The following is a 14,506-nucleotide window of genomic DNA, read 5'->3' as shown; positions in this document are numbered from 1 at the left end:
GCATAAAAGAGGCCTTATAGAAATAAAGGGCGCATTTGCCATTGCCTGGAGTTGTCAGCGTATATATTTGTCGTGACCCATCTCTACAGCTACATTAGGCTTATTAGATAATTCACTACAATTTTTCCTTACATGTTGAAAAAACTAAATTACAACTTTACCTTTGACAGTCTGATCCACATCCTATTCTAATCAGTTTCTAATGCACTGGTTCAAAATCAAGGGGCATGAAATCAATTAGATCTTGAAAAAAAATATGGACAGTCTCTACAAAGACCTGGATACCTGAAGTCTTTAAATAGAAAAGCAACAAAAGGCTCAGGAGGAAAATAAAGATTAAAACAATGGTGGACTTGGATTCCATTAAAATTTCTGTTTAATACATAAAAGAATGTAACTGGCAGTTTATAAAAGCACAAGCAGCAGAAACAGAGTCCAACAAAATAAGCACATATTCAAAACAAGGTACTGCAAAAAGTTGTCACCAATCATATTATAGCAGCCAACCACAGAAAATAAGGAAGTTTGATGAATCTGATATGCTTATATGTCCCCTCCTTTTTGCCATAAAGAAAAATAATCCTGAGTTTGCTTTCAGGAAAACAGATTGAAACTTCTCCTTCAAAACAGAAATAAAAAGAACCAGCACAACAGCATTGTTCCATTTACATATGCTTAGAATTGTCAGCTGCACATTGGGATTTGTGACATAACTAAGTCTGTAATTAATAAACAATTAACTAAGTTTACATGTTTTTAAAATGTTCTTTTTTTTCTTAAATTATATTTTTACACTGTATGAATACAACTCGAAAAATCTCCTTTGCATATAGTCAAAACTCTTGTTATGGAAATCAGGTATAAGTAATTTTAGTTTATGAAAAGCAAGAAGGAATTCTAGTGTGGGTTTGGTCATTTTTTAAATAACTGTTGGAAACTAGATGACTGTAATAGATGGATAAATTACTGCAAATATTTTCACCTAAAATATTTCTTTTTCTTCAGTCATTTCAAGCAATACATCTCATCTTTCAATCACCAAATAAAAAATTAACAGCTTTCTGAATTGCTTAAACACAGCAATGATTTCAAACACTGAACTCATACTTTGTCTTACTCAAAAATATGAAAGCTATTACAAACTAGGTACAAATTGTTTAAAAACTATTTGTTTCCAAAGGGACTGGCATCTTCCAAGAAGGGAAGGAATCTTTTCCTTGTTTGAATGTTAATCCTGAAAATATTCAGACCTGACTCCATATCATTAACATTGGGATAGGGAGGTCTTGTTTTGTGAAGGTGAAGCATGTCCTTGGGTATGATCTCACCTTTCCTGTGTTCTGCACTCATTGCACACCTCTGCCTTCTCCTCTTGCATCCTACCTTGGAGCTATTTTGGAGGCTGCAGGCATAGGAGTCTGAAGCACAGCACTGGCTTGTGCTTCGCATTTAAATTGTCCAGCAGACTTGCAAACCCCCACCAAGTATTTCTGGCTGAAATTGTAGGTAAGGTCACTCTTTTCTGGGCTTAAACATGGCCAGGGAATTTTTTCCCTCTACAAAAGATTGCAGTGCTAAGGACAAAACCATCAGAGGTAATCCAACATTTCAGGCAAAATTTGCACCAGTGAAATTAAACCAGGAGTACACCAAAGGTTTGGACTTTATTCCAAGTAAACACTGATACAAAGCAAGTTCTACAATGAAACTATGGAAGCTACAGGTAGGTCTCTTTAAAAAACACTTTCACCACACTATACTGGAGCATATTCCCATTCTTTAATAAGGCACATGCTTAGAATGAAGCCAGGCAGGGCTGCTCAGGAAAAGGCAGGGAATGTCTCCTTTGTCAGTCGAGGTTGGAAGACTGCCAAGTTCTCCCCTTTCCCCTGGTCTGGAGGGATGGAGAAAAGGAGCTTTGTCTAAGCAGAGGCTCAGGGAGTTCAGCTCATCACCAGTAGTCACAATGATTCCCACAAGGACCTTTTAGAATTAACACCAGCTAAACCAGACAGATACCCAGTGCTTACAACTTCCAGGGCAGCTTTACGCAAATGAAGGATGAGGAGCAACAACAAACATTTACTAAATAGCTGTGCATAATTGAAGTTGCAGCAGTAGCAGTAGCAGTAGCATAGCCCAACATAATTTGATGCTGAGTATATTATCAGGATAAAAAAAGGCTTGAAGATCTCTTTTGATATGTCACCATGTAGCACTGCCTAATAGAGCAGGAAGAGGTTCTTAGGTGGACAGTTACAGTGGCTCTGGTGCATCCAGCATGCGTTAACACACCTATCACACTTTCTCAGTTTGATTTCACTGATTTCATTAACAACTTAAATATCTTGGTATTTTCCCCATACTTGAGAGAGAAACATCCTCATGAGTTATCAAGATTTTGAATCACAAGAATGTAAATATGTTATTCCCCTGCTTATGGTTTTGAGTCTTACATTGGGGGCTTCGTTTCAAACAAGGTAAAAGGTGATTATTACCATGTGTATAACTAGCTTCAAGGAGAGAAGTTATTATGAGTAAATTCCTCTTCCCATTTTCAGTCAGAAGTCAAATTACCATAGATTTCACTGCCCTAGAGCACTGGTTTTGCTAAACTTGATGTTTACTTGTTTATGGCTCAAATTCAGGAAGGTATCTATGTATTATAATCTGAGTTCATCATTTTCCTAGGCTTATATACCTAAAGTATAAAATACAAAAAGTGTATACAATGTAACACAACCTTAGATGTCATTAGGATGAAGATTAAATATCACAATTAGTTTCTTACTATACTAATTTCTTTAGTTTAGGATTGTGATTATTAATGCTATTTTATCAAGTACATTTATACCAAAAATAAGCCAAAAGAAAAAAAATATAGGCAATGCACACTTTAAAGAGGTGCTTTTATATCATAAATATGGCTGCATGTCTTATATGTTGCCAGAATATTTTAAAAATAAGTAACTGCAAACATTAAAGGATCCGATATTGAAATATGCTATGTATCCATAATTTCTCTCCAAGCCACAAGAGAAATCTAGGTAATAAATGCAGTTAAAATTCATGTCAACTGTTTCCTTTCTGCCTTTTGTTAGTTTTTATATACTTAACTGATATCTCTTTGTTGCACAGCCTTTCCAGGGCAAACAAGAAAAATGACAACACTTCAGGTGATTTAGGAAACAAAGCCTATCACAAGTGAAGTACAGAGGTGTCACAGTCACAGTTAGGCCTTAGATCATAAGATATTGCTGTAGTTATATTTTAAAGCAAGATTAATTTCAAATATTTGGCTCATAATTCATCTACAGATGAGTGCACTTGAGGATGAAGGCTGAAAGCATCAACATGATTCCTATGTATGACCTTGAGTACAGTAAAGAAAATGTGATAATGTGTGTAGTAAGGTAAAACCATAGGATTTTCCAAACATACCTGCCAACTGGATGATGCCATGTCTTGCAACATCATAGTAGGGGTGATTGATATTTAGCTCAGGATTCTCAAGTGGTGAAGGCAGAAATGTTTCTTCCTGTTCTGAGTGTGTATCATCCATTTCATCTTTCTGCAGTTCTAAAGGAGCAAGCGAGAACAAGTGTTCATGAACAGCGAAAAACTTCTGTCTCTGATACACCATTGAAGGGTTGAATTTTAGCTCAGTTTGACAAAACCACAGGTCTTTATCACTATCCATTGCAGTTACAAGTCAGCTTCTTGTTCTTTACACTTTCTCTTGTGTGGGAAAAGAAACTCTTCAATACCCCAGATCTATCTTCACACACTCCTTAAGATTAATATCTCCTGTGATGCTCACAAAAATCTCTATGACTGGACAGCTGGCATGCTGAGACCTTGCTATTCATGACTGCTGTTGTTGTCTCATAATTTTTTACACTCCCTTAATCTGCCTGGATCCATCTACAACTTCCTGCATTTTATTTCAAGGTTGCCCAAACAGAGAAGCCAAACTTGCAGCTGCTGCCATATCCATTGACAGCTACTCCACATTAACACCTCATGTGAACACTCTCCAGAGCAGATTCACAGCTTACATAAGGGTAGCAAATTGCAAACAAATCTCCATCTCACCTTCCCCAAAACCCACTGTCCCCTTGAAATGCTTTAACCTTCTGAACCTGGAATGGGCAAGGCAGCCAAGTGTCCATCTGAACCTGGAATGAGCAAGGCAGCCAAGTGTCCATCCAGCATATACTCCAGCTAGAGGCCAAGTAAGGGTGTAAATTACTGCTCAAAAGCCCAGTAAAATCTCAGTAAAATGGGCAGCCTTCTCCCAACTTCAGTAGATTCTGGACTAGATACTAGAAGTAATATATACTCAATACTGAAAAGAGCAACACTGTGTTAATCTTGTTCCAGGACTTTCTGGGTTTGTTGGGGGTTTTGTTTCACACCCAAGTTTTTTCCAAACTGTTGTAAGGTTAAAAAAAAAGCTCATACTAAGTACATATCCAAATGAACAGAATCTGGGGTAATTAGTAATAACTAATACACAAGTGTCTTGGTGGCTTAAGAGAAGACACAGGTAAAGAGAAAAACTAACGGTTTATGGTGCACCACCTGCAGTACATCATCCACCTCTTTTTATCTTGCAGGTTTTAATAAGGTAGAACTAACATTTTTATCTATCAGTTTGGACACTTGGAAGAGTCTGCTGGACATGGTGCTGAGCCATTTTGTCTGAACTGTGCCTTTGCTAAGAGAAGTTGGACCACATTACTCCTAAGGTCCCCTTCCAACCTGGCATTCCATTATTGTATGATCTATAACATTACTAGTGTCACATTAAAAAGTACTAGAACATTTTGTCTTCTCATCATCGGCATAGTTCATGTTCCTTGACCAACATGCAGGGCACACTAGGGCAGAGAAAATAAATAATGATTTCAGACAGATTTATGTGCCAGCAGCTAGTAAGTTTTAGAGAAAAACTCATATTAAATATTTTGGAATGTTTTCCACTCACAGTTTCTCAGTATCTTTCTATCCTGCAACCAGCCACATGAAGGCTTTATTGTCTCATTTTTAACATTATTTGTACCAAAAAAGCATTTCACAAGGATGAAACATGCCACTGGTGGCTGGGCTTCTCCAAAACACAAAGGATTCAGCAACATGTGTACCACTTTTACATTTCTTTATGTCTGAATTCACATAAAAGCCTTCTCAGAAAATAAATCAGGAAAAAAAATCTGCCTTTAGACAGACAGCATTAGAGTCCTCTTCCTATACACAAAAATGTTTAAACTCCTACTATCTCCAAAACGTGTATTTTTCTACCTTTTGAAAGCTTATCATACATAAAAAGCTACACTAACCTTAACTGAGAAAGTATTCTTTGACTTTACTGAATGGTTTTTCCCCAAAAGCTGGGAAGAATAATAATGCAAACATAATGCAGTAGGTAAATTCCACAATTTTTTCTTTGTAAAAATATTTAAGTCATGTTAAAGCTCAGAACAAGTAAAGCACTATTTTGTTTATTAGGGGTTTTGCTTTTTTTTTTTTCCGTTCATATCTGGGCACCGTAACCACCTAAGGCAAGAAAGTTCCAAAGGGAAAAGAGAAAAGGAAATAGTAGATGCTCATCTGTGAGTATGTGAAGTGGGAGCTGTGTTATCAAAAGTGGAGAGTATGCTCAAAAATACAAAAGAAACAACCAATCTGACTTTGAGATGTTCCAAAGTGTTGGGGTTCATCCCCCCTGCCATGTAGCCCTACAAAAATAAACAAAGGAAGCTATCATCACAATGTGGCACATTTTATGTGCTACACAAATAGCAAAAGAAACAAAAAACCCACCCTAGAAATCCTACTGCCCAGTTGTTGTACAGGAAAAACCTTGTTGACATTTGGCTACCATTTTCTTACAAGAGTGTTATAAAAGTATTGTAAAACTGCAATCTAAAAAAAAGAAAAGCTATGAATTAATAACAAAGAGTTCGAACAAACAGACCTTTTTTTATTTCAGGGGGGTTGTTCCTCAAAGTACTTAAGTATTACACAACATTAATGACAAATATCAGAATTTCTGACTAATTCACTCCTGAAAAGAACTTAAAACTTATTTTTTTCTTGATGTAGATGTTGATATATACACTCCGTACCCTCACACCAGGTCACTTTTCTATAGCAATTCTAAGTTTTATATACCTCATACTTCACATGAAAGAGCTCATGAAAATTTCAAGAGAGCGCTAACATATAAAAAACCCCCACAGTTCCTGTGTGTAATCACTGCTTTTTGTCAAAGCTCTGTGCTTAGCAAACAGAATACTAAGGAACACACTCAAAATTATCATCAGGACCAAAAAACAGGATTTAGAGGATCTGTTTCCCCAAGCAGCTGCTCCAAAAAGCAAAATGAGTACTTCCAAATTAGTACTTCCCTTACATTAAAAACCCAGAGTCAGGTGTGGGGGTGAGAAAGAAATTGAGCTTTTAGGCCTCTCCTTTGAATTTCTTTTACCCCCTTGGTTTACATCAGTTTGGTATGATCTGAACATGTTAAATAAAAACAAAATGGGCAAATTCATGGCCTGGTGGTTGAAAAAAGGCATACACAAGCATGTCTGCCAAGACATTAGATTTTGTATTGCTCCTTCAAATCACTCAAACTGGGAAATTATTTTGGACCAAAAGAAGTCCAGACAGTTTGCCTGCTTGCTGCAGGTTCTACCACTTAGAATATTTTCATAAACTTACCAGGTATTTTGTAACAATCTTACTTGTTCCTTGTTGAAAATAATTAGGTCCACTTACAGGAAACTCAATTTAATTAAGTCCATACACACAGGGGAAAGTCCCATTAAGTTCAAAAAAGAACATTATTCCATTTCTCACTGAGCACTGATATTCTTTTAAAAAAGAGCACTTCTGGGTCAGATTTGTATTACTTTTAAAAATGCATAGTGATTGATAGTCCAATTAGTACTTTATTATTGATAGATATTGATATTCAGATATTTCTAAGATTCACAGTTAGTAACTGATGTGATAATGTATTTTTTTTAGCAATTAATCTGTACCAGGTATGGTAGATTATTTAGTGAGATGGCTTGCTCATAAGTACTTGGTATATTATCTGCTTATCTGCACCTGTGATGGTCAGGAATAAACGATGCATAAATAACTACTGTGAATGAACAAAATTTAAATGTGTTTATGAAGCCAAGCTGCAAAAAAAGGAAATGAGGATAAAATAAGGAAAGCTGACTTCTTCTATCTTATCTGAACATTTTCTCGCATTTGTTCCTAAACAAAAGGTTTATATTTTGTAGGAATGTAAGGACTTGAAGAAGTTTTCAAGGACCTGTGAATTCATACTTTCAGAGCAAACAAAGCCAATGTTCACTATATCTGAGCTTCGTGGACTTCATCCCGACCAAGTATTTCCAAAATCTCTTAAAAGGAAATGGGGCTTTACCTTCCTTCTGAAGTACCTATTTACCTCAGGCCTTTCCAGTCTATTGAATTTAAACCATAAACCATGAATGAAATCATAAGTCATAAAAATTAGGCTATATCTTTGACACCAGAATGCTTTTTAGATGGCGTGAGTAATAAAGGTCTCAATAAATTTATAGAAGAAGGAAAAAAAGCCATCTTCTTCTGCCGCTGCTTGAAGGAAAAAAATAAATACAATCCTTCAATACATAGCATGGGACAAAATACAGCTTCTCCTTCATACTAATTACTAATGCTAGTTAGAAGTAGTGGCTCGGTCTAGAGAGGGCAGATTTAAATCTCCCCAAAACTTGCTGAAAGACATCTGGCTTTTCAACCTCAAAGTTACTGTACAAGTGAGGCTAACTATGATAGCGCTAAAACATTTACAAATGTTTAACACAAAAAGTTATTGGGAAGCTAGAAATTATTTACATGGAATCAAAGAATAAGGGAAATGGGGAAGAAGCCATCTGCCTGGTTTTCAGCTTACTGTTCCCTTGGGGCTACAATTAGAAAGTTTCCAGTTAGGAGACACACTTAGTGTAGCACCCTCAGAAATTGATTTCCTGTTGACCGCAGCATTCTCTGTTCCTGGGAGATAACATAATCTCCTTAACAGTGTTCCCATGCCAGATATCACTGTTTCTAGTAAAGTCTCAGATTTAGTGCCTTCCCCAAACTCACCCCATCAGAAAGGTTATTAAAACAAAAAGCCCTGAAAAGAGCCAAACTACAAGCTTTTTATTAATAATAGAAAATTTGAAGTATTTTACAAAATATCGCAGACTGTGTTCCTCCAAAGGCAAGGTTATTACTTGCTGACATCTCTAAAGGAGTATTACTTCAGCGGAAATGAAGGCAGTCACAAAACGAACTGCCTGGTAATGAACTCTCATCTACAGAGAGTCCAAACAAAGGCAAGAGATTCCTCCAACATTTGTCAAGGCACAGGCGTCTTTGACACCTATTCTTTTTGTACACTCAGCTGTCAGATATGTTCTTATTCAAATGTAAATAGTGTGGTTTCTCTTCATTTTTTTCTCTGATGTTCTTGCCTTCCACTGATATTCTTTGTTATTTTTAAACGGTGTGACAAGCTTACCGTGTAACATCAGTCTGCAATTTACATTTTGATAGGATGAGAATTCTGTGCAAAGCCAGTATCTGCTAAGGGGTATCAGATACAAAACCAGGTAAATGGGTTTCAGGAGATTATTTTATTATTTATAATACTGCAGGAAATTTGCTACAGAGTCTATAAACACAGCAATACATGAGCTGAGCGCATAATGTACTCATGAAAAATGTTTTCAAAACATTCTCCTTTCCTTCCCCTAGGTTGTCTGCCCTAAATAGTATTTTTCCACAGTGTATTTCCTACACAATGTCTACCAAACTTCAAGTCTATATTTCTCATTATCAGCTGGTTTCAGCTGTTTGGTATAGTGTATTTTCATATTCTTTACTGACCTGCCACTCATTCTTTGTTGGCAATACATTGGTGAAAATCAACAAATAGACACTGAGACTGACAGCAAGAGCACAGACAGGGCTCTGGTTCTTTGGGCCTCTCTCTGCTGAAATAATTTGACAACTCGAAAAGAAACCCAAAGAATTTGAATGCTGATGCCACACAGGTTTGTAAGTTAATATTTAGAATTATAGAATTATTATTTTGAAAAGTTCAATGCAAGTTTACAAAAGTTTATACTACTATGTATGGTTATTTCAATCAAATTTAAAAGTGTAATCACTATTCCTCACTGGAACTATATAAATTGATGACCATATCACTGAGCACAGAAAAATGTCATGCTAATATTTAAAGCAAAATATTAGAAATATTCCTGCAACTGTTTAGCATTTATTGTGTGCATAAAATATAACACTATTTGGGTTCTTACATGTTACATTGACACCTCTGCTCTTTCAGAATTAATAAAATCAGTAAAAAATTCATAATTGTGAAAACTGCCAGTTCTCCATACAAAATAACACTGTGCTATGTAGTATCACTACTCTGTCCCAGAAATAACACAAAAACTTACCTGGTTTTAAAGCTAACATGAAAAAATATTATGTTAAAATGGAAGAGGAAAAGGTAAAACCTAAATTTGTATGTCCTTATAAACAAACCAAATACTTTATTCTTTCTATATCACACTATTTTAGGGGATTTTGAGTCTCTCTTCATAGAATGATCAGAGAAGGAGCACACACAAAAGTCAATTCCTCAATGGATTGAGGCACAGCCTTGAAAATTAGAAAGAAAGGAAGACTGTCTCCCTGTCAAGAGCATCTGTGCTCTATCCTACCAAGTTCTACACTGATCAAACAGTGCTGATTTCTCTGACAGCAATTTTCTACTGGGCTAATCCATTCAATTTCAACTTGGAAAACAGGCGAGCAGTGTTTACTCAGTGATGGTATATATTGTCCTATGCTTAGAAGCCAAAGTTCATGCAGTTGGGTCTTTTCAGTGCTTATTCCAGGATCATAGAATCACAGTCTGGTGTGGGTTGGAAAAAACCTTAAAGAGCATCTCATCCCACCCCCTGCCATGGGCAGGGACACCTTCCACTAGACAAGGTTGCTCCAAGCCCCATCCTGGCCTTGGACACAGGTTCTCTTTGCGAGAGCCTCACCACCCTCACAGGGAAGAATTTCATGCTGACACTCACTTGATGAAACATTTTTCTACAGTTACACTGTATGTCCAACCTCTAAGTATATTGCACCTTGCCTGCCTTTATAATGCTTGTGATCACTGTCGCAGGACTGGAGCAGGTAAGGAAATCTTAAACCTTGACTCCCCATCACCAGTTTTCCTCTACTGGAAAACCTGTGATACACTGTCATTTCACTGACCACAAAATATGTGAGCACAATCTCTTCCCCGTACACCCTGCCATACCTTTTTATGCTGAAGGAGTCAAAAATCTATTTATGGGAAATGATTAAGCATGTCAGAGTGAAATAAAAAGTGTTTATTTTCTGCATATAAATACCTGTATGTATCAGACATTCTTGGTTCAGACAGCACTAAAGTAAAGGGACTATTTCTAGCCATTACTAGCATAGAGATTTTGGAAATACTTTTTTGTTGTCTGAAACAGTGCAGATATTTTCTTATCACATCCACTTGTTCATCTAGCACAGTACAAGCACATGAGGTAAAAAAAAAAGTGACTAATGTATAACCAATTGAAAGAAAACCTTTTAAATTTGCTCCATCATTAGGACAAAATTATCTGAACATGGATAAGTGGCTGCAATGCAATACAATACACTACATGTTTTGGATTCAGCATAACTGGTTGTGCCTGTTTGGCCAAATTTAGAAATATATCCTCTGAGAGAAGGCAGGTTACAACCAGCCCTCCCCCACCAGGCTCGGGGGAAAAAAAAAAAAATTCCTCAAAGGAAAGTGAAAGAGATAAAAACTATTTATTTAACAAACACACAGGAAAAGGATAATGATGCTAAATAATAAAACCTCTCGCTCTGCTGAGAGAAACCTGGGAAAATTTCAGAGTTCTTCCATAGATCTCTCTCTCCCCCTCCTTGTCACTGGGACAGGGTGGTGGGCCCACCTCCAGGGCCAAGGCCTCGGTGGAAATTCCTCCCAATGTATTCTGATGTTGAAACAGTCCAGCAGAGAAAAAAAAGAAAAAACAAAGTCCCAGGAAAACAAAAGTTCAACTCTCCGTCTCTCTCCAGAGAAAGAAAAAGGGGCTGAAAAACTGGCCGAAAGCAAGCAGGGTGCTTCCCCCACTCTCACTCTGCTGCTGCAGATGAAAAAAACCCTCTATCTCTGTGTGACCTTGAACAAGCTGCAAACTGCTTTGAAGAAGTTTTTCTCCCCCCTCTCAGGCTCAGTTTAAAGGCATAGAAAGGCACAAAATTAATTCCTGGGCATAGGGCAGCGATATGGGATACACATCATAAAGTCACCCCAAGACACTGGTTATTGACTAAACAAAAATTACTATAATGTAATCATAATAAATGCTAATGATCAGTCATCTATGGAACTTGCTTCCAAATTAATACACTGTAGTACACACTAATGTGGCAGAATTATGTTGGGTTGAACTCATGTTTAACTAGCTTCCATCCCAAGGGATTACATACTTTCAGTTGCAGACAAGTATATTTTTAGGATTGTGGGGTTTAATTAAATTCCTCTGACAAGTTTTTGAACAAAATGTTGGTGTATTGTGTAAAAAGGGTTCTTTTAATTGCATAATTATTCACTGGGGATTCTTCTGGCTGGAATAAATTAGGGCTTTTAAAGTAAATTCATATTCTTCTTATATTTATGCAACACAGGTCAAGGTTTCTAGTTCTTGCCAAAATACCCAGGCTTACCATCATCCCTTCCACTTCTGAGCTGCACGAAACAGAACAGTACTGTAAAGTACTGGAGTTCCAAAAGCCATTTGATATGGTGATCATATAGCCCATGTTTAGCTATAAACAATTCAAAATCAAGTTAAATGATGGTAACAACACCTGTCATCTCACTGTTTCTTTATTTGCACTGGACTGTTTCTTAACCAGTGCACTGAAGACCCAGCTAGCTGTTGGTCTGCCCAAACCAATTACTTCTCCATTAACTCACAAGTATTAAGATTAAATATTTGCAACATGGCTAATTTGTTACGTTATGATAACTTACTGTGCAGGAAATGTAATGCTGTAAAGCATGGAAGTGTTTTACTTCAAGAGTTCAATGCACAGTGTCCATGGAGCTGACAAGGCAGTCAGTGAGTGTTTCAGGTAACTCAGTTACTGCTCTGCTGATGTCAAGGGGCTCAGGAAAGCCCAAACCAGTTCATGTCTTCAATACTAGCCATATAATCCAGCAGTAACAACAGCTGGTTTGTTGTCAGCTGTAACCCTGAACCCAAATCCTCCCATAATGCAGTCCACGTCAATTTTGCCTCTATTCACATCAGCACATCTCATCCTCAGAATCTTGATTTTTCAAATCACATCCCCCACTAGATTTTTATAGATGCTTTGAAATTACAACGGAAGAAAATTTCAAAAACAATTTTATATTTCATAGAATCACAGAATCCCAGAATGGTTTGGGTTGGAAAGGACATTAAAGCTCATCTCATCCCACCCCATGCCATGGGCAGGGACACCTTCCACTAGACCAGGTTGCTCCAAGCCCAGTCCAACACTTGAACACTTCCAGGGGTGGGGCAGACACAGCTTCTCTCAGCAACCTGTGCCAGGGCCTCACCACCCTCACAGGAAAGAACTTCTTCTTAACATCCCATCTAAACCTACTCTCTGTCAGGTTGAACACAATCTCCCCTTGACCTGTCACTCCAGGTTCTTCTAAATAGTCTCTCTCTATCTTTGTTGTTGCCTCCTTCAGGTACCGGAAGGCCACAATTAGGTCATCCTGAAACTTCTCTTCTCCAGGCTGAACAAACCTAATTCCCTCAGCCTTTCCTCGTGGGAGAGGTGCTCCATCCCTTGGATCAACTTGGTGCCTCCTCTGGACTCGCTCCAGCAGCTCCATGTCCTTCCTGAGCTGGGACCCCAGACCTGGAGGCTGCTCTGCAGGTGGGGTTTCACAAGCAAGTAGCTTCCACAGTTTGGGACAGCTTCCGAAAGTGGAAGCTCACCTGACATTACAGACTTTCATTAGTAACATTGACCAAAACACAGAGTAAGACTGAGATAAAGAATCCTATGAAACTCCTGACTTTTCTCATTGCTGCAATTATTCTATATATTTAATATGTGTAAACACATGAAAGATTATGTATATAGCAAACATAATAATTTTGTGGTTTTCTTCAGCCTCACGTGACAGATTTAGCTACTGAACAATAATAGTAAAGACAGACGTGTAGACTCTGTGAACAAAAACACTTTGGTCTTGCCTATTTCTTGTATGGCAGGTTATACATTCTTTCCTAATAATTCAATGCTTTCTTAAAATTAAGAACAGACTCATTAGATTTATATTCTGAATCTTCTCTAGTTCTTCTTAGCTATGTGATAAAAGATACCATGAAGTGTTTCAGGATGGAGCATCCAATACCCTGGATTCTCAGCATGCACATTATCATGCATTTATAGACCTTACATTCACTGGTCTAACAAATCATATGTAATAGGTTTTCTTTAACCTTCATACAGAGGTGGTGTCAGAAACTGAAATATTATATTTTATGCCCTAAACATTTTCTTAAAGGACATGTAAAACTGTATTACAAAAGCTGCAAAAAAGACTACCGCACCCTGGATGGGTCCCTGACTGAGGCCTTACACTGCTCACTGATGAACATAAGATAAAGTAACAACTCAGGGCTGGGAACATTCACAGAGCACAGGCTTAACACCTCCAAGGTGGAGACCACAGCCCCAGGGCTATCAGCTGCCAGGCTCGAACAGACCCCCTGCACCAAAGGGTGGGGGGAGGAGAGGCTTTGGGTATCTTGGAAAAGCCTCTGGTCAGAAGCTTATCCACAGCAGAAGGGGGTGACATGGCCCATCCCAGGGGTCCTCCTCAAAGGGGTCCCCAGACCTTGCACCAGAGCACCAGAGATGATGCAACAGACCCTCAGTGTTGCAAGGGACAGTATCAAGCTAGCCCCTGCAAGAGAGACACGTGAGTGTTCCCACCTGGCCCAAAGCGTATATTAATCCACAGGATTCTGTACTCTTTGGCATGTGGTGGCATGGCATGGCGTGTGGCAGTGTAGCCACGGTGGCGACAGGGGACCCTCGCCACCAGAAGACCAGATGGAGGGGAGCAACAAGACGTCATCGGGACCCTCGGATGGGTGATATGCTTCCACCTAACCCCTGTCACCTCTCCCTGTTCCCCCAGGCACACTTCTTTTTCTATTTATTTCTTTTTTTTCTCTTTCCTTCTCTTTGCCTCTCTACTATTAAATAAAATACATCAATTTCTTGGCAACAATATTTAATCTCATTTGGTTTTAATCTCCTTTCTGGGAATATTTAGAACCTTCTCAGTTCTTTCCGGTTTATGCTCAGA

At 38.1% G+C, this 14,506-nt stretch overlaps 1 protein-coding gene across 1 annotated transcript in view; it reads right to left on the bottom strand.

The window, feature by feature from the left end:
* The window catches only part of ARHGAP8 (Rho GTPase activating protein 8), a 65,691-nt gene extending 51,419 nt beyond the window's left edge, over positions 1-14,272 (bottom strand). The window contains 2 exon segments of the mRNA XM_048300618.1: positions 3,442-3,579; positions 14,128-14,272. Of these exon segments, the coding sequence (XP_048156575.1) occupies positions 3,442-3,579; positions 14,128-14,272 (283 nt within the window).
* Between the last annotated feature and the right edge of the window lie 234 nt (positions 14,273-14,506).

Source organism: Corvus hawaiiensis, chromosome 4, assembly GCF_020740725.1.
Source record: "Corvus hawaiiensis isolate bCorHaw1 chromosome 4, bCorHaw1.pri.cur, whole genome shotgun sequence".
Classification (NCBI taxonomy): Eukaryota; Metazoa; Chordata; class Aves; order Passeriformes; family Corvidae; genus Corvus; species Corvus hawaiiensis.
The sequence above is the reverse complement of the archived record's forward strand: the minus strand, read 5'-3'. Positions and strand labels throughout refer to the sequence as shown.